This window comes from Dama dama, chromosome 9 (assembly GCF_033118175.1).
Source record: "Dama dama isolate Ldn47 chromosome 9, ASM3311817v1, whole genome shotgun sequence".
Classification (NCBI taxonomy): Eukaryota; Metazoa; Chordata; class Mammalia; order Artiodactyla; family Cervidae; genus Dama; species Dama dama.
Window position 1 is genome coordinate 102,440,499 of NC_083689.1, and position 22,600 is coordinate 102,463,098.

The 22,600-nt window shown below is 35.4% G+C and overlaps 1 protein-coding gene across 10 annotated transcripts in view; it reads left to right on the forward strand.

The window, feature by feature from the left end:
* PPIP5K2 (diphosphoinositol pentakisphosphate kinase 2) overlaps positions 1-22,600 on the forward strand; it is a 76,038-nt gene that overhangs the window by 18,571 nt on the left and 34,867 nt on the right. For 7 of the 10 annotated variants that reach the window (XM_061152103.1, XM_061152096.1, XM_061152098.1 and 4 more), the window contains exons 7-18: positions 2,148-2,309; positions 3,728-3,849; positions 5,529-5,630; positions 7,395-7,481; positions 8,011-8,090; positions 8,173-8,278; positions 8,816-8,901; positions 10,890-11,015; positions 11,150-11,271; positions 11,540-11,722; positions 17,703-17,844; positions 19,604-19,827. In XM_061152103.1, coding sequence (XP_061008086.1) covers positions 2,148-2,309; positions 3,728-3,849; positions 5,529-5,630; positions 7,395-7,481; positions 8,011-8,090; positions 8,173-8,278; positions 8,816-8,901; positions 10,890-11,015; positions 11,150-11,271; positions 11,540-11,722; positions 17,703-17,844; positions 19,604-19,827 — 1,542 coding nt within the window. The remainder of the gene's footprint in view (positions 1-2,147; positions 2,310-3,727; positions 3,850-5,528; positions 5,631-7,394; positions 7,482-8,010; positions 8,091-8,172; positions 8,279-8,815; positions 8,902-10,889; positions 11,016-11,149; positions 11,272-11,539; positions 11,723-17,702; positions 17,845-19,603; positions 19,828-22,600) is intronic. The other 3 variants (XM_061152097.1, XM_061152101.1, XM_061152106.1) reach the window with 1 other exon arrangement.

A 22,600-nucleotide genomic window follows, 5' to 3' on the forward strand; every position in this document is an offset into this window, starting at 1 on the left:
ATTTTGGAGCCCAAGAAAATAAAGTCTCTCGCTCTTTCTACATTTTTCCCCTTCTATTTGCCATGAAGTGATGGGATTGGATGCCATGATCTTAGTTTTTTGAATGTTAAGTTTTCAGCCAGCTGTTTTACTTTTCCTCTTTCACTTTCATCAATAGGCTCTTTAGTTCCGCTTCACTTTCTCCTGATCAGTTCAGTTCAGTTGCTCAGTTGTGTCCGACTCTTTGCGACCCCATGAATCGCAGCACGCCAGGCCTCCCTGTCCATCACCAACTCCCGGAGTTTACTCAAACTCACGTCCATCGAGTTGGTGATGCCATCCAGCCATCTCATCCTCTGTCGTCCCCTTCTCCTCCTGCCCCCAATCCCTCCCAGCATCAGGGTCTTTTCCAATGAGTCAACTCTTCTGTTAGAGTGGTGTTATCTGCATATCTGAGGTTGTTGAAATTTCTCTCAGCTATCTTGATTCCAGTTTGTGATTCATCCAGCCCAGAATTCTGAATGATGTACTCTGCATATAAGTTAAATAAGCAGGGTGACAGTATTTTGAGTGTTACCTTGCTAGCATATGGACTTCCCTGATAGCTTAGTTGGTAAAGAATACGCCTGCAATGAAGGAGACCCCAAAAGATTCCTGGGTCAGGAAGATCTGCTGGAGAAGGGATAGGCTACCCACTCCAGTTTTCTTTGGCTTCCCTTGTGTCTCAGCTGGTAAAGAGTCCACCTATAATGTGGGAAACCTGGGTTCGTTCCCTGGGTTGGGAAGATCCCCTGGAGAAGGGAAAAGCTACCCACTCCAGTATTCTGGCCTGGAGAATTCCATGGACTGAATAGTCCCTGGGGTCTCAGAGTCAGACACGACCGAGCAACTTTCACTTTCATTTTGGTTGCATGTGAAATGAGTGCGGTTGCGTGGGTAGTTCGGACATTCTTTGGCATTGCACTTCTTTGGGATTAGAATGAAAACTGACCTGTTTTCAGTCCTGTGGCCACTGCTGAGTTTTCCAAATTTGCTGACATATTTAGTATAGCACTTTAACAGCATCATCTTTTAGGATTTAAAATAGCTCAGCTGGAATTCCATCACCTCCACTAGCTTTGTTCATAATGTTTCCTAAGGCCCACTTGACTTCACACTGCAGGATATCTGGCTCTAGGTGAGTGACCCCACCATCATGGTTATCCAGGTCATTAAGACCTTTTTTGTATTGTTGTTCTATGTATTCTTGCCTCTTCTTAATCTCTTCTTCTGTTAAGTTCTTAGGCTTTCTGTCCTTTCATGTTTACATCCTTGCATGAAATGTTCTCTTGATATCTCCAGTTGTATTCGAGAGGCCTCCAGTCTTTCCCATTCTGTTGTTTCCTTCTGTTTCTGTGCATTGTTCATTTAAGAAGGCCTTCTTATCTTTCCTTGGTATTCTGTGGAACTCTGCATTTAGTTGAGTGTATCTTTCCCTTTTTCCTTGCCTTTGGCTTCTCTGAGTCTAATAGAGAGTTCTTTCCTAGGTGTAAACTGAATCATGAGCCTCCTCTTAAAAATTCTCTTGTGGATCCTCATTGACCACAAGGTAATTAATCAGATTTTTAAGGCTGGCGTACGAGATACTTCATGGCCTGCCATCTGTACTACAAACCTTATTTCATACAGTAGAAACCATAGCAAATAACAAACTCTCACCTGAATATGTCATGCTGTTTCATTCCTCTGCTCTTTGCATTTATTAGCTTTGCTTAGAGTGCCTTTCCCTCTCTTGTCTGCTTTTGAATCCTTGCTTCCCTTATAAATCTTCCTTCCATGCTTAGATCTTTATTTTGGCAGTTACTTTCTTCTATAATTTTTTAGTTATTTATACCTCTCTTTTGTTAAACAGTTTGAGAAGGATCACAGCATTATGCATTCTAGTAGTCCCTTATAATGTTCAGTATAATTATTTTTTAGAGAGAACAGATCCTCATTTTACCAGTTTTGCTGTATAATTACTTATAACCTCTTCCAATGTTGAAAATTTTCACACGTAAAATAGAAAGATGTGTCAAAAAATACTGCCTGGAAACAGAGGTATTTTTTATTTGAATTAGTTGCCTGCTGTTACATATTTACATATATATCTTTTTAAAGTAATGTATATATTTTAACATTTCTGAAAGGTTTATACAGTGGGTCCAGACTATGCCCATGCTGAAGCTCGAAAATCTCCTGCTCTTGATGGCAAGGTAGAACGAGATAGTGAAGGAAAAGAAGTGAGATACCCTGTTATTCTCAATGCACGAGAAAAATTAATTGCTTGGAAAGTCTGCCTTGCTTTTAAGGTAAGATGTTATGCAGGTCATGTAGACTCTTGTAAAAATTTGAATTTTCTTTTTTGAGTGAAAGAGATGTTGTTTGGGCTTATAATAGGAAAGATAAGTAGAGAAAATAAAATAGTATATCTGAATAGTTTTTTTCTTTTAACTTTACAAAGGATTCTTGTAGTGCCATTAATAAGAATATATAATAACTGAAGGCCTTTCCTTCTTATTCTTTCTTCATTATGTAGAAGGATACTGACAGTTTATTCAGAAACTACAGTTACAGAAGAAAACAACTGAAATGATAGAGTTATAGGAGTATTTTTTTAATATACTCCTGTAACAGAACTGATTATAAGTATTTACTCATAGAATTGATACATGATTTTTTTTTAAAAAAAAATTCTTCTAGCCTTCACAGTTGATCATTTGGCCTGTTAAATATAGTAAAATATGTTCATGAAAACTACTAATACACTTTTTATTTTATTATTTTTTTCTAATACACTTTTTAAAGAAAACTTTTTACTTAGATATTTGACTTGTTCTCTCAATCTGTATTATTAGGGTTTGATATCCTGTGCAGTAAAGAGTAAAACAGAAGTAGTACAACTTACATCTCATAGAGGGTAAACTTTACCTTGTTGAAGCGTTGTCTTGGATATATAACTTAAAACTAGTATATATTGCTAGTTATTAAATAATAAATTTTTTGTGTCTTAATAATTTGAAGTCTCTCATGGAAGGAATCTTAACCTGAAGTATGTTTTAATAGCTTTATATTAATTGGTTTTTATATGAACTGTTTTAACTTTGTAATGCTAGGATTCCAAAAGCCATGACTTAAAATCATATTATACTAATACATGATGGTTTGAACATAAAACCTAGAAGATCAGAAAATTCCTAGAGCCTAAGCAGGAAATTTATACTTTTCTGTTATCTCCCAAATAAAGTAAATATGTTTCAGGAGCTCACAAGTGTGTAGTTGTCAGAGTTTAAAAGATTCATGAGAATAATTGGACATTTCTTCTGGGCTGTGTCTTCAAAGCTTTCTCCTCTTTTTTTTTTCTTTTTGTGTTTTTTTTTTGTGTTTTTTTTTTTAATTGTTAGAATTTCTGCTAGCATAAAATTTACCAAAGCCTTTAAAAATTTTTTACTTTTGTATTTTAATTAAACATTAATTGAAAACCTTCTTGAGTTCTTGGCCTCTCTAGTCTCTTAAGCATTATTGTTCTACATTTACTTCATAGGAAGAATTTAAATAATCATGTGACATGTGCTATATATTTTAGAGTATTCAAGTTACAAATAAGTAGCTTCCTTGTTTTTTACTTACTCTGAAGTAAAGGGCACTTATAAAATTTGTATTCTAATAAGACTGGAAAACTCAGTCTTAATTAAATGGAATTTTAAAGTGTATAATTTATTTTAAATAGCAAACAGTTTGTGGCTTTGACTTGCTACGGGCCAATGGACAGTCCTATGTCTGTGATGTCAATGGCTTCAGTTTTGTGAAAAATTCCATGAAGTATTATGATGATTGTGCAAAAATACTTGGGTAAGATTTTTTTCTTTATATTTCTTCCTCTTTACTTTTGTTATAGTTAGTGCATACTCGTTATTCAGAAACCAAATAATTGTAAACATCAGGTGATTAGGGCTTTATAAGCACTCTAGAGTAAAAAATCAGTGTTCGTAAAATGATATCCCCAGTTCCTGAATTACATTTTGGGTTATGTAAGACAATTTAATTTATGAACAGTGTAAACTTTTAAAGGTATTTAAGCTTATAGACTTAGAAATGCTATATAGCAATGATTTACACAGTGATGGCTGATCATTCATCAAAATGGCTGATTTATTAGATTACGTTGTTTCTCAAGTTTTTGTGAGGTAATTATAGTAATTAATGGTACAGAATTAACATTTGTGAAATAAGGAACAAGAATAAAATAGAAATAATTGGAATTTAGAAATCTTGATTCGACTTTCTACAAGCATATGTTACTCAAAATAATCTCATGAGATTATCAAGTGAACATAAAAGAAATTATTGCATACAGAAATGCCATTTTTTTATTCTTTGGCTTATTTTCATACATCTTGATTTAGAAGACTTGAAAGACAACTTACAACATTACTTGTTTGTTTTATTTCTGGCTGCGCTGGCTCTTCATTGCTGTGTGCACGCTTTCTTTAGTTAAGGCAAGCGGGGCTCCTCCTTGTGGTTCTGCACAAGGCCCTCAACGGTGGCTTCTCTGATGCAGAGCAGAGGCTCTGGGCGCACAGGCTCAGTAGCCGGGGCACGCAGGCTTAGCTGCGCTGGCGGGGTAGTCACCAGACCAGGGGTCAAACCCACGTCAGGGAAGTCCTGACAAGGACTGTTTTTAACCACTTCAAAGTGTATGCGACAAAATACTTATGTCAAAGCCATAAAAACTTACACTATAAAATCTCTCTTAATCATTGGAGTCAACAATTACATTTCAAAGGTTTGTGAACTTACCCTTAAAGTAAAATTTAGGGGGGCTCAGTTAAATTTTAGCATGAATAAATGCTGAATTTAAACAAAACAAAAGATGTCCTGTAATTACGTAAAATTTTGATTTTTAACCTTTTTAGCAAACTGTGATGGAAATTTGTTAAAAGTGAACAATGGTATTTAAAATAGCTTTATAGGTGATCAATAAAAGCTGGTAAGAAATACTCAGTGTCCACAGAGATAATCTTGGATTTTAGAATCTATGGAAGTAAATAGGCAGCTATAGTGACATGAAAGTGAAAGTCACTCAGTTGGGACCCATAGACTAGCCTGCCAGGCTCCTCTGTCCATGGAATTCTCCAGGCCAGAATACTTGAGTGGATAGCTGTTACCTTCTCCAGGGGGTCTTCCCAACCCAGGGATCAAATCCAGGTCTCCTGCATTGAAAGCGAATTCTTTACCATCTGAGCCACCAGGGAATTTACTTGAATCCAATGTGATTTATATTTTTAAAAAGTAAATAAGTAAATTCTAAATTCATGACATCCCATCACTGTGTTCTATATATCAGTTTAGTGCTGCTGATCTAATTTTGCTTGATCAGGACTGATTTTTTTCTTAGTTTACTTTTTATGTACTGCATTCACATAACTACTAGATAGTTTGATTTTTAACTTCTATGATTTTCTTTTGTCATTAACACCCAGGTTTGTCTTAAAATGAACTAGTTTAAGTTTTCTTTTTTTGTCTTGAAGGAATATTGTAATGCGAGAGCTTGCTCCACAATTTCATATCCCCTGGTCAATACCCTTAGAAGCTGAAGATATCCCGATTGTACCAACTACATCTGGAACTATGTAAGTTTGAATATTTTCATTTAGAAATTCCTTCTGTTTCCCTGTTGGCCTGTGCTATCACAGTAAAGATTACATATCTGAATAATATTAAATACTTTACTTTGTATATTTTCATATGATTCACTTTCCAAATGGAAAAATAGATTAAATGCTTTTACATGGGCTGTTTATTTATTTATTTATTTAAATTATATGTTTATTTTACTTTACAGCATTGTATTGGTTTTGCCACACATTGACTTGAACCTGCCACGGGTGTACATGTGTCCCCATTCTGAACCCCCTCCCACCTCCCTCCCCATCCCAGCCCTCTGAGTCATCCCAGTGCACCAGGCCTGAGGATTCCATGGGCTATTTAGAATGAAGGTGTTTCCCAGGTGATTCAGTGGTAAATGCCAATGCAAGGAGATGCAGGATCCCTAGAGTCAGATCCCCTGATCGAGAAGATTCCCTGGAGGAGGAAATGGCAGCCCACTCCAGTGTTCTTGCCTGGAGAATCCCAGGGACGGGGAGCTTGGTGGGCTGCCCTCCATGGGGTCACACACAGTCAGACACGACTGAAGCGACTTAGCAGCAGCAGCAGCAGCCAGTATTCTTGCCTGGAGAATCCCAGGGACAGAGGAATCTAGTAGGCACCGGTCCATAGAGTCATGAAGAGTTGCACACGGCCAAGCAACTGAGCACTCACACATGCATTTAGACTAAAGATCTTTTCTGTTGTTAAAATTCCGAAAAAATTTTGGATAATTATAGAACTGTTGAATTAAGCCATAAGAATAAAGGAGGTGCCAGTAGATATATTACTTAAAGGCTCATGGTCAGTGGTTTACAGTTTTCGTGCTCTCAGCATGTAAAGGAAAAATACAGTTGTATCTTGAAGTAAATTAATTAGACCAGTATTGCCAAAGTGTTTTATAAAATTTCTAGGGAAATTTACTACCTGAAATTCACTTGTTATTCATGTGAGCTAGAGCTTTATGTTAGCATGTTAAATATTCTGAGGATTCCTGATTGGGGCAGAAGAGAGGACAAAAACACTTAATTTTGTTTTTAAACCAGTATTTCCAAACGTATTTAATACAAAATATATTTTCGGGTAACTTACTCTAGAGAGTTGTGTTCTGTGTCTCATAATTTGACAAATGGTAGTTTAAACCTTCCCTTGTGGCTCAGCTGCTAAAAAATCCGCCTGCAACGTGGGAGACTTGGGTTGGGAAGATCCTCTGGAGAAGGGAAAGGATATCCCTTCCAGTGTTCTGGCCTGGAGAATTCCGTGGGGTCGCAAAAAGTCGGACACCACTGAGTGACTTTCACTTTCACCTTCTTTCATTCTTACTAAGACACTTTTATCTTTCAGTAATTTAAGTTTGAAATACTTTTCTTCTTACTTGGGCAAAATAAATATAGCAGCTTTATTTTGTTTGATTTAATGAAATCTCTCTGTATAATGATCTACCACACTGGGCAGGTAATTAATGAAGTTAGGGAATTATAGTCCATTTGCTTATACCCAAAGTTAGTATAGTCATCTCTGGAGAAGCAAGTATTATATAGTTTGATATTACTCCACTCCAGCCTCTTAAATTCTTTTTAGGATTGACTTCATAAAATTAAAGCTAGTTGTTACAAGCGCTATTCTTAATCGGAACGTTATCTTGAAGTGGTAAAAGATAGTTCCAAATAAAAAATAGATGTATTAATCTTAGTTATATAACACAAATCTTTGTTAGAAAATTGAGAATGTTGTTTTTTTTTTAACTTAAGGATGGAACTTAGATGTGTCATAGCCGTCATTCGTCATGGGGATCGAACACCAAAGCAAAAAATGAAAATGGAAGTGAGGCATCAAAAGTATGTTTAAAGGGGAATAATTTAATTCACAGGATGTGATAATTCAAGATTTCTGATGGATGCTTATCTATTTTGATTAATACATCATGAGGAAAGACTGCCACTATTTCTTGACCAGTAATATTTAAACCACTGGAAAATAAAATCAAAACAAAATCCATCTTAAATTGTGTGTATCCGTATCAGAAAATTACTGTAGCAATATATCCATAAATGGCCATCATCCTGACTTAGCTGTTATTTAGTGTTGTAAAGATGAAAATTAGTAGAATGGAAGTTTATTACTTTATTCAGTTAATCTAGTGATTATTAGTTTAATATGGTTTAGGAAAATATTAAGTTTTATCAGTCAAATAAAAGAGTAAAACTGTAGAGTGAAAGAGTGCACACCGTGTGTGAAGTCCATAGACCCCAAGTCCATTATTTGTTACTATTACCTTAGTCCCTTATCTATCTTTTATTATAACTACTTGTTTTATAGAGATAATATTATTGCAAATGCCTAACAGTATTCTGTCTCTTTCATAAGATTCTTTGATCTCTTTGAAAAGTGTGATGGATATAAATCTGGGAAATTAAAACTCAAAAAACCAAAACAATTACAGGCAAGTGCATTTGCTTTCTTGTTGGGTTTAAACTACTAATGGCAAAATTACATAAAAATTCAGTTCTTTATTCCCTTTACAGGAAGTGCTGGATATTGCACGACAACTTCTTATGGAACTTGGACAAAATAATGATTCTGAAATTGAAGAAAACAAATCAAAACTTGAACAACTTAAGACTGTGTTAGAGATGTAAGTATCTTTTTGAAACCTTTAATTTTGATAACTACCTATAGTGCTCTTTTTTTTTAAATATGTGTGACTTTTCATGTTAATTTCCTTCACAGTTTGATCTATTTTGCGTTTTCTCGCTGTAAATCAGGTGAAATTAGTGAAAGTCTATTAAGTTTTTATTTTTACCAGTGAGAAAAGAGATCATTACACTGAAGGTTCTGTTTTATAATGGTATTAATTTTGATGAGACCATCAAAAGAGAACATCACATTTGGATTGTCGGTGAAGTACTACATAGGATGAAGACCACATTGTTACGTTAACCATAGACTCAGTGCTGTTTAAATGAAAAATAACTTCACATTATGTTTTAATCAGGTGAAATTGGTACCACCAATATTCCTTTTACAAGATTTATTTCTTTGGCCACTCAAAATTTTTAAAAAAGTCATTATTTTAATTTTTAAAGACAAGCTAGATTTTAGTTTTTCTTTAGGAGGTTGTATTGCATGCTTATTAAATATTCTCTGCTGTATTTGCCATTTTATTTTTCAGGTATGGCCATTTTTCTGGAATAAATCGTAAGGTCCAGTTAACCTATCTCCCTCATGGTTGTCCTAAGACATCTAGTGAAGAAGAGGGTATGTCACTATTAATGCCTATTAGTTTTTAATTATATGTAGGAACTTTCTACTCATTGTTGATTACCTTTTTAATCTTCTGTCAAATAATTTAGGGGTTGGCATGCTGAATAGAGGAAGAATAATGTACAGCTTTGGTAACTATGTTTTCTATCCTTAAAATGAAAGGTCTTTTACCTTTTCTCCTTTAGGTAAAGGATACCTTTTATTATTTTAAAAACTGGTTAGGAGTGCTCTTTTGTTCTTTATTATTTAATGGGTCCCTAACCCATACAGGGTAAAAAGGAAGAAAACTCAAGAAGTAGGAAAAGAATATTTGAAAAAAATACACCATCACCATGTTTCTAAAGCAGATATTTTTCTCCACTCAATAAATCAGAATAAGCATTTAAAATGAGTCTCCTAGAGCAGTGAGCACAAAAATCCATAAGTTCATTTACTTTTTAAAGAAAAATGGTCAAGGGTTGGGGAGCCATTTTATGGAGAAATGGAGATGCCCAGTACAATAATAATAATAATCAGTCTTGCCTGTCACACTGGCAGAGTGTTTTATTATTTTATTCTTTTTTCAAATGGTAATAAGGAATGCTGATGAAAATGCAGTGTGACAGAATTTTATCCACTGGTAGGACTGTAAATTGACAATAACTCTTTGAAAAGTAATTTGGCAGTACATACCAAAAACTTCATGAGACTTGCCTGGTGGTCCAATGGTGAAGCCTCCGCGCTTCTGCTGTACGTGGCGTGGGTTCCATCCCTGGTCGGTGACCTGAGATCCTGCACGTTGCGTGGTGCAGCTGGAGGGTGGGTTGCAGGGGAAAGTTAAAAATTTTTCATATACTTTGACCTTAATTATACTTAAAAGAATCTATCCCAATGGGATAGTCAGATCTTGAGAGAAAGATCTTCTATAGGGATATTCACAGTGGCCCACTATTTATAGGAGCAAAACTTGAAGTAAAGATTAAATGCAAGCAGAAATTTGACTATGTTGATCTTTATTCTGAAAGTTCATATATTGCTCTCTTGTCACACTGCATGATTAGTAACAATGCAGATTAATTGTCTATATTTTGATGTCTATATCAAAAGCATTCCATAAATAACTATAATTAAAAGTCAATTAATTGCCTTTATTATAAGTGAATGTTGGCTTACATGTACAATTACTGACTAGCCCCAGGGTAAAGGATGATTTTCTGTCACTTTTAGTGAATCATTAAATTCTTTAGTGTTTATTGTGCTACTTTTAAAATGACCTTTATAAAAATAAAATAAAATGACCTTTGTTTCTGGAACCCAACACAGATCTTAGGCCATAATAAAGAGTAGGTCAAAATTCAGGATAGAAACTCAGACGTCCTCTGTGTCTGAGAAAATACTTTGTTCTGGAACATACAGATTCTACCACTCCAAATTTAAAAAGTTGTTCTTGGCTATATTTTATTGTATATCTCACTCGTAAATGTAAATTATAATAAATGTTAAGCTCTGTTGTCTCATATCGTCTTAAAAGTTATACAGATCACTGGTTACTAATCATAAAAATGTATATATCTTCTTCCCTTCAGATAAAATTACCTTTTGTGTGGCAGCACTGCAAAGACAAACTCTGAACCTGTCATCAGGGAGCTCTTAACCTAGCATATCTAGTACAACTAAAAACATCCTGCAAATGCCATTGGCCCTCATACCATTTTGAGAGCAGGGAAGGGAGAAGTTTCCTTTCAGAAAACTGGGAAAGAGCCTTCGTTCTAGAGTATGGGAGAGATTTTGAAATTTTAATAAGATTTTAATAAGTGAAGCAAGTGGTATTCCTAGTAGAAGCAACAGCCTACAAAGGATAGATATGTTTAAGGAACAAATTAATCTACATAAGGCCCACATTCCACTGCAGAAGAGACAAAAAGAAAAAAAATAATCATGAAATGTATCTGTTTAAAAGAAGAAAACTTGACATTTGCTCTATCCATTCACATGTATCTTAGACAGCCGACGAGAAGAGCCGTCCTTGCTTCTGGTTCTAAAGTGGGGAGGAGAACTAACCCCTGCAGGCAGGGTCCAGGCCGAAGAACTCGGAAGAGCTTTCAGGTGTATGTATCCTGGAGGTCAAGGTAAATCTTGGCGTTTCTTTACTTGAGTCAGATTCATACATCATCTTTCCAGATCCTCATTTTCAGATGTTATTAAGTATAGAAATACAGTGAGATAAAAATATAGCTTAAGTGATTTGAGGATTTATTTTCAGGAGATTATGCAGGATTTCCTGGTTGTGGTTTACTTAGATTACATAGTACCTACCGACATGACCTTAAAATATACGCCTCTGATGAAGGACGAGTTCAGATGACTGCAGCTGCTTTTGCAAAGGTATAAATAAATGTTTTTAGAATTATTAAAATTTTCATCTGATATAGCATTTTAAAAGATTTTTACTGAGGTAATATTTTAATATTCTAAGTTCGAGACTTCAGACTAAAACCCTGAAATGACCATGACAATTTGTGTTAATGAAGTTTGTTATAATAGTAAGCGTATACCCTGTGAAATTCTGCATGTAACAAAATAGTAATTAAGATGCCTTCTGTTTTGCATACTAATTCTTAAATCTCTTTTGGCTTTTATTTAATGTGTTTAGGGTCTGTTAGCTCTAGAAGGAGAACTTACACCCATTCTTGTTCAGATGGTGAAAAGTGCAAACATGAATGGCCTTTTGGATAGTGATAGTGATTCTTTGAGCAGTTGTCAGCAACGTGTAAAGGCAAGACTTCATGAAATACTTCAGAGAGACAGAGATTTTACTGCAGAAGATTATGAAAAGGTGGGTCAGTGTCTGACGTCTTTTTCTCAATATTATGTTTGTGAAATTCATCCATATTTTTGAGAATTTCCATAGTTGATTAATTTTCATTTCTATGTAGTATTGTTTTCAGAGGTTGGCAAACTTTTTCTGTGAAAGGCCAGATAGTAAATATTTTACACCTTGCAGATCACATATAGTTACTTGTTGCATTATTCTTTACTTTTTTTAAACCACCTTTTAAAAATTATAAAAACCATTTCTTAGCTCATAGACTATTACAGGTCATGTTTGGCCTACAGGTCATAGTTTGTTGATCTGTATTCTATTTTATGAATATGCTCCAATTTATATATTTTCCAGTATTACAGTTTGGGGCTGTTACAGTTAATGCTGCCATGAATATTCATATATACCTCCTCATGTAGACGAGCACGTTTCTCTTGGTATATCACATTCTAGGAGGGCAAGTGTTGTGCCTTGCAGTGTGCTTATATTTCAGCATCAGTATGTGATGTCAAACAGCTTTCCAAAGGCACTGAAGCAATTTACACTCCCACCAGAAGTCCGTGAAAATTGTCATTGCCCTACATAGTCTCTATTCTCAGTATTTTTGGACTATTCAATTTTGACTGTTCTGAAGGTGGATGTGTGGTAGTACCTTACTGTGGTTTTAATACTCAGTTGACCATTTAAGTACCTTCTTTCATGAAGTCTACTCTTCAAGTCGTCCTTTTTTACTACTAGTTGCCTGTGTTTTACTTAATGAATGGTAGAATTTCTTTGAGTATTTTGGATATGAGCTCTTTGGTATACATATTCTAAGTACTACCAATTACTCTGAGCCTTAATGATTTCCTTTGATAAAGTAGAAGTTCTTATTTTTCCGTGTATTTCCAGGTGAGTTTTTCCTGTATGTTCAGTTCAGTTCAGTTGTTCAGTCGTGTCCTACTCTTTGTGACCCCATAGATTGCAGAACACCAGGCCTCCCTGTCCATCACCAGCTCTTGAAGCTTGTTCATACTCATGTCCATTGAGTTGGTGATGCCATCCAACCATCTCATCCTCTGTCATCCCCTTCTCCTGCCTTCAATCTTTCCCAGCATCAGGGTCTTTTCCAATGAGTCAGTTCTTTGCATCAGGTGGCCAAGTATTGGAGCTTCAACTTCAGCATCAGTCCCTCCAATGAATATTCAGGACAGATTTCCTTTAGGATTGACTGGCTGGATCTCCTTGCAGTCCAAGGGACACTCAAGAGTTGTCTCCAACACCACAGTTCAAAAGTATCAATTCTTCGGTGCTCAGCCTTATTTATGGTCCAACTCTCACGCATCAATTCTTCGGTGCTCCAAGGCCAAACTTGCTTGTTACTCCAGGTATTTCTTGACTTCCTACTTTTGCATTCCAGTCCCCTGTAATGAAAAGGGCATATTTTTGGGGTGTTAGTTCTAGAAGGTCTTGTAGGTCATCATAGAACCGTTCAGCTTCAGCTTCTTCAGCATTACTGGTTGGGACATAGACTTGGATTACCGTGATATTGAATGGTTTATCTTGGAAACGAACAGAGATCATTCTGTCGTTTTTGAGAGTGCATCCAAGTACTACATTTCGGACTCTTGTTGACTATGATGGCTACTCCATTTCTTCTAAGGAATTCTTGCCCTCAGTAGTAGATACAATGTTCATCTGAATTAAATTTGCCCCTTCCAGTCCATTTTAGTTCACTGATTCCTAAAATGCCAAAGTTGACTCTTGCCATCTCCTGTTTGACCACCTCCGATTTGCCTTGATTCATGGACCTAACATTCCAGCTTCCTATGCAGTATTGTTCTTCACATTGTTGGACTTTACTTCCATCACCAGTCACATCCACAACTAGGTGTTCTTTTCGCTTTGGCTCCGTCTCTTCATTCTTTCTGAAGTTATTTCTCCAATGATCTCCAGTAGCATATTGGGCACCTACCGACCTGAGGAGTTCATCTTTCAATGCCCTGTCTTTTTGCCTTTCTATACTGTTCATGGGGTTCTCAAGGCAAGAATACTGAAGTGGTTTGCCATTCCCTTCTCCAGTTGACCATGTTTTTTAGAACTCTCCACATGACCCACCCACGACACCATGTAGGGCTTGGGTGGCCCCACATGGCATAATTCATAGTTTTATTGAGTTAGACAAGGCTGTGGTCCGTGTGATCTGTTTAGTTTAGCTTTCTGTGATTGTGGTTTTCAGTCTGTCTGCCTTCTGATGGAGAAGGATATGAGACTTATGGAAGCTTCCTGATGGGAGAGGTTGACTGTTGGGAAAACTGCATCTTGTTCTGATTTGCAGAGTGATGCTCAGTAAATCTTTCATCCAGTTTTCTGTTGATGGGTGCATTGTTTGGCCACTCACAAGCAAGTCTGGCTCAGTCTCCCACTGTCCTCCAAAGTCAAATTCTCTGGGGCTTCTCAGTCCCTTTGCTGGATCCCCAGGTTGGGAATCTGTTGTGGGTCCTAGAACTTTCTTAACAGTGTGAATATTTCTTTGGTATAATTGTTCTGCAGTTTGTGGGTCATCTGCTGGGCAGCCCTATGGTGGGGCTCGTGACGACCTCCTCCAAGAGGGCTTATGCCACACACTGGGTGACCCCAGTCTGCTGCAGTCAGAGCCCCTGTCCCCATGGCAGGCCACTGCTGACCTGTGCCTCTGCAAGAGACACTCAGACACTCACAGGCAGGTCTGGTCAGTCTCTGTGCGTTCAGGGCATTTTAATTTATTATTTATAATACCTTTTTCTAACAAGGGCGTCATAGGATATGCCCATGTATGGTCTTCTATAAATTTTTTTTTCATGCTCATTTATCTGCCATACAGCTAAAAATTGACTTGTGTGTGTGCCATTAGATAAGGATATTAAAGTTGATATTTCCCCCCAAACATATGTATATCCAGGTGTCTCAACACCATGTACTGAAAAGACTATCCTTTCCCACTACCTTGTAGGATCAGCTTTATAATATGTGTGTAGTTTCTGGGACATACTCCTTTGTTGGCTTTTCTGCCATTGAATGAGATCTCCCAAATCCTACATGGGTCCTTCTTCAAGTTTTCTTGACTTTTCTTGTATTTCCATATGAAGTTTAAAATAAGCTGGCCAAAGGTCTTGTTGGGATATTGATTTAGATTGAATTAGATCTTTAGTTTGTAAAAAAACATTTTTTAAAAAATATTTGTGTTATAAATGGTACCTCTAAAACAGTTACTGTCTGTTGCTGCTATGTACAAAGTTTGTTTAATATTGACTTCATATATGTCAACTATATTAAACTTATTTATTAACTTGGTTATTCATTAACTTGGTAATGTATCTCCGTTTTTAAAAAACCTTTCCAAAAGATATCCACAGCTTTTTGTCTTCCTTTCTAATCTTTATGCTTTTAATTCTTTTTCTTGCTATGCTTTAATTGCTAGCACCATCAAAGTCATATTAAATTGAGTGGCTTTTCTGTGTTTGTTCATATTCTCAAAGGGAAAGCTTTTTTAACACTGTGCATTAGGTATGATCTCTGTAGATTTTTGTTGAAAGAGTTTTTATCATGACAAGTTTTTACATTTTTACATTTACATTTTATTCTCTTTCTGTTTGTTAAATATATGATTTTTGTTAGAGTCTACCTTGGTTTCTAGAATAAAGTCATTTCAAAACTACATATCTCACTGGTTTGGGTTTACTAATATTTTTGGTTAGGAGTTTTACATTTATGTTCATGAGTCGAATTGACCTTTATTTTTTTATCCCTGTTGTCTTTGTCTGCTTTCAATATCAAGATTATGCTGTTTTCATAAAATTAGGGAGTCCTCCTTGGAGGGAATAATTCATGTATATATGTTTCATTAGATGTTTGGTAAAATTTACTGATAAATCCCATGGGCATTTTCTTTATGGGAAAACTTATAATTATGGTTCCTAGAGTAATTTAGTAATTTTTATTTATTGTATCTTGTGTCTGTATTGTTACATTTGTCTAGAAATTTGTTTATACAGTCCTTTTGAGTTCTTTGTAATGTCTGCAAGATCAGTAGAGATACTTCTTTTTGTTTCATAACATTGTACAGTCTTTCTCCCCCCTTTTTTTTCTTAATCACTTTTGCCATAGTTGATGAGCTTTATTAGTCCTGTAAAAGAGCTGTCTTTCAAATTTATTGGTTCCCTAAATTATATACTTGTTTTCAGTTTTATTAATTTTTATTGTTTAATTTATTCCTTCCACTTCTACAGTTTTATTTTGCTCTCTTAAAAACTAATGTCCCTAGAAGGATGTTTATTAAATCATGCATGTTCCATCTGTTCTAAAACACACACTCTATGCCATAAATTTCCCTTTATACACTGTTTTGTCTGTATTCATAAATTGAGGTTTGTGCCATTTGGGGCATTTTCTAATTGTGATTTCCTTGATCATAGGTTATTTAGAAGTGTACTTTTATAATTTCCAAACCTATACATTTTTAAGTTATATTTTTGTTATTTCTAACTTTATATCATTTAGGTAAAAACAGATAGTCTTCCTGATATTTTTTGGTCTGTTTTTTCTTTCTTTACTATTGTATGTTAAATTTCCCACCTGTAATTATGGATTTTTCTTGTCTTTGTACTCTCTTAATCTTCGTTTTATGTGTTTTGATGCCATGCTATTAAGTGCATACAAATTAAGAATTGGTATGTTTCAATGAATATTTTTTTGCCTCAGAATACTTTGAGATTAATATAGCTGCAAAAATTTTTCCTTTCACTTGGTTTTTGTATAACACCCTTCGTGTCTCTTAGTCTTTCTGAAACTATTTTTAGATGCATCTCTTAAAATCTGCATGTAGTTTTTTTTTAGTTTTGAAAATCGTTGTTTAGGGCAGTTATTTCATTTGTATTATAAAATACTCAAATTTATGTATGAATCTATTATCCTGTTAAGTGCTTTATATTTATACTGCCTATTTTTATTTTTCTCTCCTTTCTTGCTTCATTGGAATTGGTACTTTTTATTTATTTATTTCCCTGGTAGTTTTAAAATTGTGTTTGATTTTATTATTTGTTTTGTCATTACCCCAGAGTAACAGTAGGCTTTAATGACATCTACCAATTGAATGTTTACATCATGCTCTTACCCTCTTCCTGGACAAGGCAAGGACTCTGGAATGAGAGTGTTTTTCAAACTTATACTTGAATAAGAGTCATCTAAGTTCTTGTTAAAAATGCAGACTACAGTTTAACTTTTTTGAACCCCAAATGCAGAGTTTACCAGAGTTCCACCTCTGGAAATCCTGGACTTCACTTTTGTCCAAGCTTCAGTCTTTAGCTTGACCCAAATTAATTAGTTCACCATAACAAGAAGTGGAATTCCACTTTACATTTTTTGTATTTATAGAAACTTATTTAAGGTTGAATTGCCAAGCAAAGTTTCAACAGTGAAAATTGAAACTGTTTTGTCATTAATGGCTTTTGTTGACTTGGAAGAAATCTCATCACAAAGGCGTTTACATGATGGTTAAGAGCTCAGGTCTCTAGCCAGGTTACCCGCTTTTTTATGCCACTGTTTACATACTAGTGGTTTGATCTTGGGAAAGGTGCTTTAATCTTTCTTAAGTACCTCATCTGGGAAAAGCGATGATAATCATAGCCTTAGGGTTATTACTTGTCAATATGTGTCAAATGATTAAACCATATTTTCAAATACCAAGTGAGTTAGTAAAATATCACTATGTTAGCATAAAATCTCTTTGTAAGTTAGAGCACTTTTGTTAGATTTTCCCTGTGGATAATCTAATGTTAGCTAAGGTTTAGGATTTTTTTGACATGAAATTTTTAGTTTTTTATTTCCTCCTCTATATCTGCAGATTTAATTTAACTACAGATCTGGGGATTTGTAGTTTGAATTTAATCTCCAGCCACTAGAAAATTTTGTATATTGTCCTTTTGGTCAGTTGAGCATAACCAGATATAAAAATGTGTACTCTATTCATTTGTAGCTTACTCCATCTGGAAGCATTTCTCTTATCAAATCAATGCATTTAATTAAAAATCCTGTAAAGACCTGTGACACGGTGTATTCCTTGATACAAAGTTTGACTTCTCAAATCAGACATCGAATGGAAGATCCCAAATCATCAGGTAAATATTGTTTTCCTTGGGTCAGAAAATAAAAATCACTATCCCATTTCTGTAAACATTTTAAAATAAAATTCACCAATCATAAAAAAGCTTTAATGCTATCAGTTCAGTTCAGTTGCTCAGTTTTGTCCGACTCTTTGTAACCGCATGGACCGCAGCACGCCAAGCCTCCCTGTCCACCACCAACTCTCGGAGTTTACCCAAACTCATGTCCATTGAGTTGGTGATGCCATCCAACTATCCCATCCCCTGTTGCCCCTTCTCCCACCTTCGATCTTCCCAGCATCAGGGTCATTTCAAATGAGTCAGTTCTTTGCATCATCAGGTGGCCAAAGTATTGGAGCTTCAGCTTCAGCATCAGTCCTTCCAATGAATATTCAGGACTGATTTGCTTTAGGATGGACTGGTTGGATCTCTTTAAAGTCCAAGGAACTCTCGAGAGTCTTCAACACCACAGTTCAAAAGCATCAATTCTTCAGCACTCAGCTTTCTTTACAGTCCAACTCTCACATCTATATATGACTACTGGAAAAACCATAGCCTTGACTAGATGGACCTTTGATGGCAAAGTAATGGCTCTGCTTTTAATATGCTGTCTAGGTTGGTCATAACTTTTCCTTCCAAGGAGCAAGTGTCTTTTAATTTCATGCCTGTAGTCACCATCTGCAGTGATTTTGGAGCCCAAAAAATAAAGTCTGACACTGTTTCCCCATCTGTTTGCCATGAAGTGATGGGACCAGATGCCATGATATTAGTTTTCTGAATGTTGAGCTTTAAGCCAACTTTTTCACTCTACTCTTTTCACTTTCATCAAGAGGCTCTTTAGTTCTTCTTTGCTTTCTGCCATAAGGGTGTCATCTGCATATCTGAGCTTATTGATATTTCTCCCGGCAATCTTGATTCCAGTTTGTGCTTCATCCAGCCCCGAGTTTCTCATGATGTACTCTGCACAGAAGTTAAAGAAGCAGGGTGACAATATACAGCCTTGCCGTACTCCTTTTCCTATTTGGAACCAGTCTGTTGTTCCATGTCCAGTTCTAACTGTTGCTTCCTGACCTGCATACAGATTTCTCAGGAGGCAGGTCAGGTGGTCTGGTATTCCCATCTCTTTCAGAATTTTCCTCAGTTTATTGCTATATCTAAGTATTATTGAGTTAATATATATCCAGCAAAAGAATAATAGCAAAGTTATAGTTGCTTTTAACTATGGTAGTGTGAGAAAGATAATAGAACATTGTTAGTTGATTAATTATGTAGCATTACCGTACAGTTGGGGCTTGCCTGGTGGCTAAGTGGTAAAGAATCTGCCTGCTAATGCAAGAAACAGGTTCAATCCCTGGGTGGGGAAGATCCCCTGGAGAAGGAAATAGCAACCCACTTCAGTATTCTTGCCTGGGAAATCCCATGGATAGAGGAGCCTAGCGAGCTATAGTCCGTGGGGTCATAAAGAGTTGGACGCGACTGAGTGACTAAAGAACAAACAAAAAACCAGCTGAGCAGCAAACAGGCAGCATGATAAGAAGGAGAAGGCAGTAGGAAGGTGATCTGTGCTCTGGTGCTGAGAGTGGCTTAGTTAATAACGTGGGAAACTGATGTATGTAACATATGGAAAGGTCTTTTATAAAAACAGTTCCTAACCCATGTATTTGTACCTTTATTCAAATCTACAGAATATATGGTTGCTAATAGTGTATGCCTATGATGATATTTCCTAGCTTGTTAACAAGTTTAATATAGTAAAATTGTTATGTTGTTTTAGATATTCAGCTTTATCATAGTGAGACCTTAGAGCTCATGCTCCGTAGATGGTCCAAATTGGAGAAAGACTTTAAGACAAAAAATGGAAGATATGATATTAGCAAGATCCCTGACATATATGACTGTATAAAATATGATGTCCAACATAATGGTTCCTTGAAATTAGAAGACACGATGGAATTATATAGGCTTTCAAAGGCATTAGCAGATATAGTTATCCCTCAGGTAAGTAACTGCTACATTTCAATTTTCTGGTACTTTTCTATAGATACTTTTAAAATATCTATCCACTGTTAAGAGAGAGTTGGTTTCTGTGCCTCAGTAAACCTATAACTTTAAAAAGGAAATTGAGTTGTTATGAATTTACAAAAACTTCTTGTATTAAATCACTGTTTGATTTTTTAATAGTTTGTAATGACCTTTTAAAATTTAAGAATTGATACTCTTAAAGAATAATTCAAAAATAATTAAAGAACAAACAACTGAAGATACGATGGGATAAATCACTTTAGTATTTATTGAGCGTTTATTGTGTGCATGCCAGTGTTGTGCTATGGGAATGCGTGTAGAGTGGGAGATAAAGGTAGTTGTGTCTCTATATTAATTTTGGAAGTTGTTTTTTTTTTCACTTTATGTGAAAATATTTTGAAAAGAATATTTAGAGGTCAAGATGTAGATAGTTCTTTGTATGGTGTGGTAGAGGGGTCTTTTCATTATAGAAGAGTAAAAATAAAGGTGTACTAAAATTCAGATAACTAAAATTAAACATGGAATCAGATTGATAATAACAAGTCAAGTGACAAAACAAGTTGAGATAAGAGATGTGTTAGAAGAAAACAGTGACAGATGCCGTTTGGAGATCTTTTCTCACCTTCATCACTCAAAGGTTATTTGGACATTGTGAAAGGGAGATTGGAGTAAGTCACACATTTCCAACTGTGAACCGAGGTTACAAACAGGAGAAGGAAATGCAGTTGATTCTTGAACAACGTGGGTTTGAACTGTAGTGCATCCACCTACATGTGGATTCTTTTCAGTAGTAAATGCTACAGTACCGCGCGACCCACAGATCCATGCTTGGTTGCATCTGCTGTGGATGCAGAGCCACAAATAAGTTACAGTTAAATTTTCAGTGGCATGGAGGGTTGGCACTCCTGACCTCCACCTTGTTCAGGAGTCACTGTATGTGAAAAGTGTAAGGATTGTATATTTTAAAAAAAGCCTCACTTAAAGATACTCATATGTAGAAAACAATAGGGAAGTTCTTTAATAACTAAAACTGGAGCTACTGTATGATCCAGCAATCCCTTTCCCTGCCATAGATCCAGAAAAGATAAAAACTCTTATTTCAAAAAGATGCATGCACCCCAATGTTGATAGGAGTGCTATTTGTAATAACCAAGACATAGAAACAACTGAAGTGCCCATCAACGTATGATTGGTTTAAGATATGGTGTATACATGTATACATGCATGTGGAATATTACTCAGCCATAAAAATAAAATATTGCTGTTTGCAGCAACATGGATGGACCTAGAGAACATTGTACTAAGTGAGTTAAGTCAGAGAAAGACAGATGTTATATCACTTGCATGTGGAATCTAAAAAATAATACAATTGAATCAATATTAAAAAGTGGAAGCAGACTCATATACATAGAAAACAAACTTACAGTTACCAAAATGGAAGGAGAGAGGGGAAGGAATAAATAAAAAGTATGGAATATAAACTACTATGCATAAAATAGATAAGTAACACAAATTTACTGTATAGCATAAGATACTATATTCAGTATCTTGTAGTAACCTATAGTGGAAAATAATCTGAAAAATATATACATAAAAAACTGAATCACTTTGCTGTACAATTGAAACTAACATAGTACTGTAAATCCACTACAATTAAAACTGCAGTTTCCCTTTCCTAATATCACAGAATGTCCGTGAAAAACTATAGAGGCTTTGTAAAATTGGGAATTCAGACTTCACAACTAAGTATGTGTGTACCTGTTAAAGTTTAGCTTATCCTTTCAACATGAAAGAGCAACTTTTTTTCTTTTTGGTCAGTATATATAATGTAGATAATTATAAATACATTGTATAAGTCAGTGATTCGAAAATAAATTGATTTCAAAAGAGGGTAAAAATATCTCATACTTCAAGAATATGCCTTTGGGACTCATTTTAAGAAACACAGACTTAGAAAACAAGAATTGACTCTCTGATAGCATCTTTCATTTGTTAAATAAAAGTTTCATTGTGCAAAACAAATTTTATTTTACACAATAAAAAGTTGTATTTCTATAGCATTTTAAGATTAATATCAAAATGAACACACTAAATTCTACAGAACTCTGTTTTAGCTACATGGTATACATAGAAGATTATAGAACTAACACTGATTTGACTATATCTCTTTCAGTAAAGTTACTAAATCAGCATCTATCTTTGTTATGAAATTCAAGAGAGAATTTATTCAGGTTTTACTTACTAAAAAATTTGAGGAGAATGGTTACTCTTAATTCTGATAAGTATGTAATTAGTTTGCCCTGGAAGCATACATAAGACTGGTTTTTTTTCACTGTATTAAATTGCTTTTACATTATTCCAGGCTCGGTGCATCTTCTTTGTACTCACTCTTAAAATGAAGATTGTTCTAAAGCACACTTTTAACAGATAAGCTGTGAATATGCGGCCCTCTGAAATGCTTTGCAGCTGCGTGCACTTGTCGAGGCGGGCCTTCAGTATGTCTTGGCGTCTCACCTGCTTGGTGGCTAGATAGACACACTGAGGGTGTGTTAGCGTAGTCATGGCTTGTGCCTGGCTTCTTCAGTCTCAAGCTTCATGTATACTAAGAATTCTAGAGTTGGGAATGGAAAGTTTGTTTCTAAGACTTGGGCTCAAAAGAAAACTTACATGTTAATGAGTTTTAGATGATAATTTTTCCTACTTCGAAGGTATATGTGTTTTAGGTACATTACTTACATAGATGAAGAAA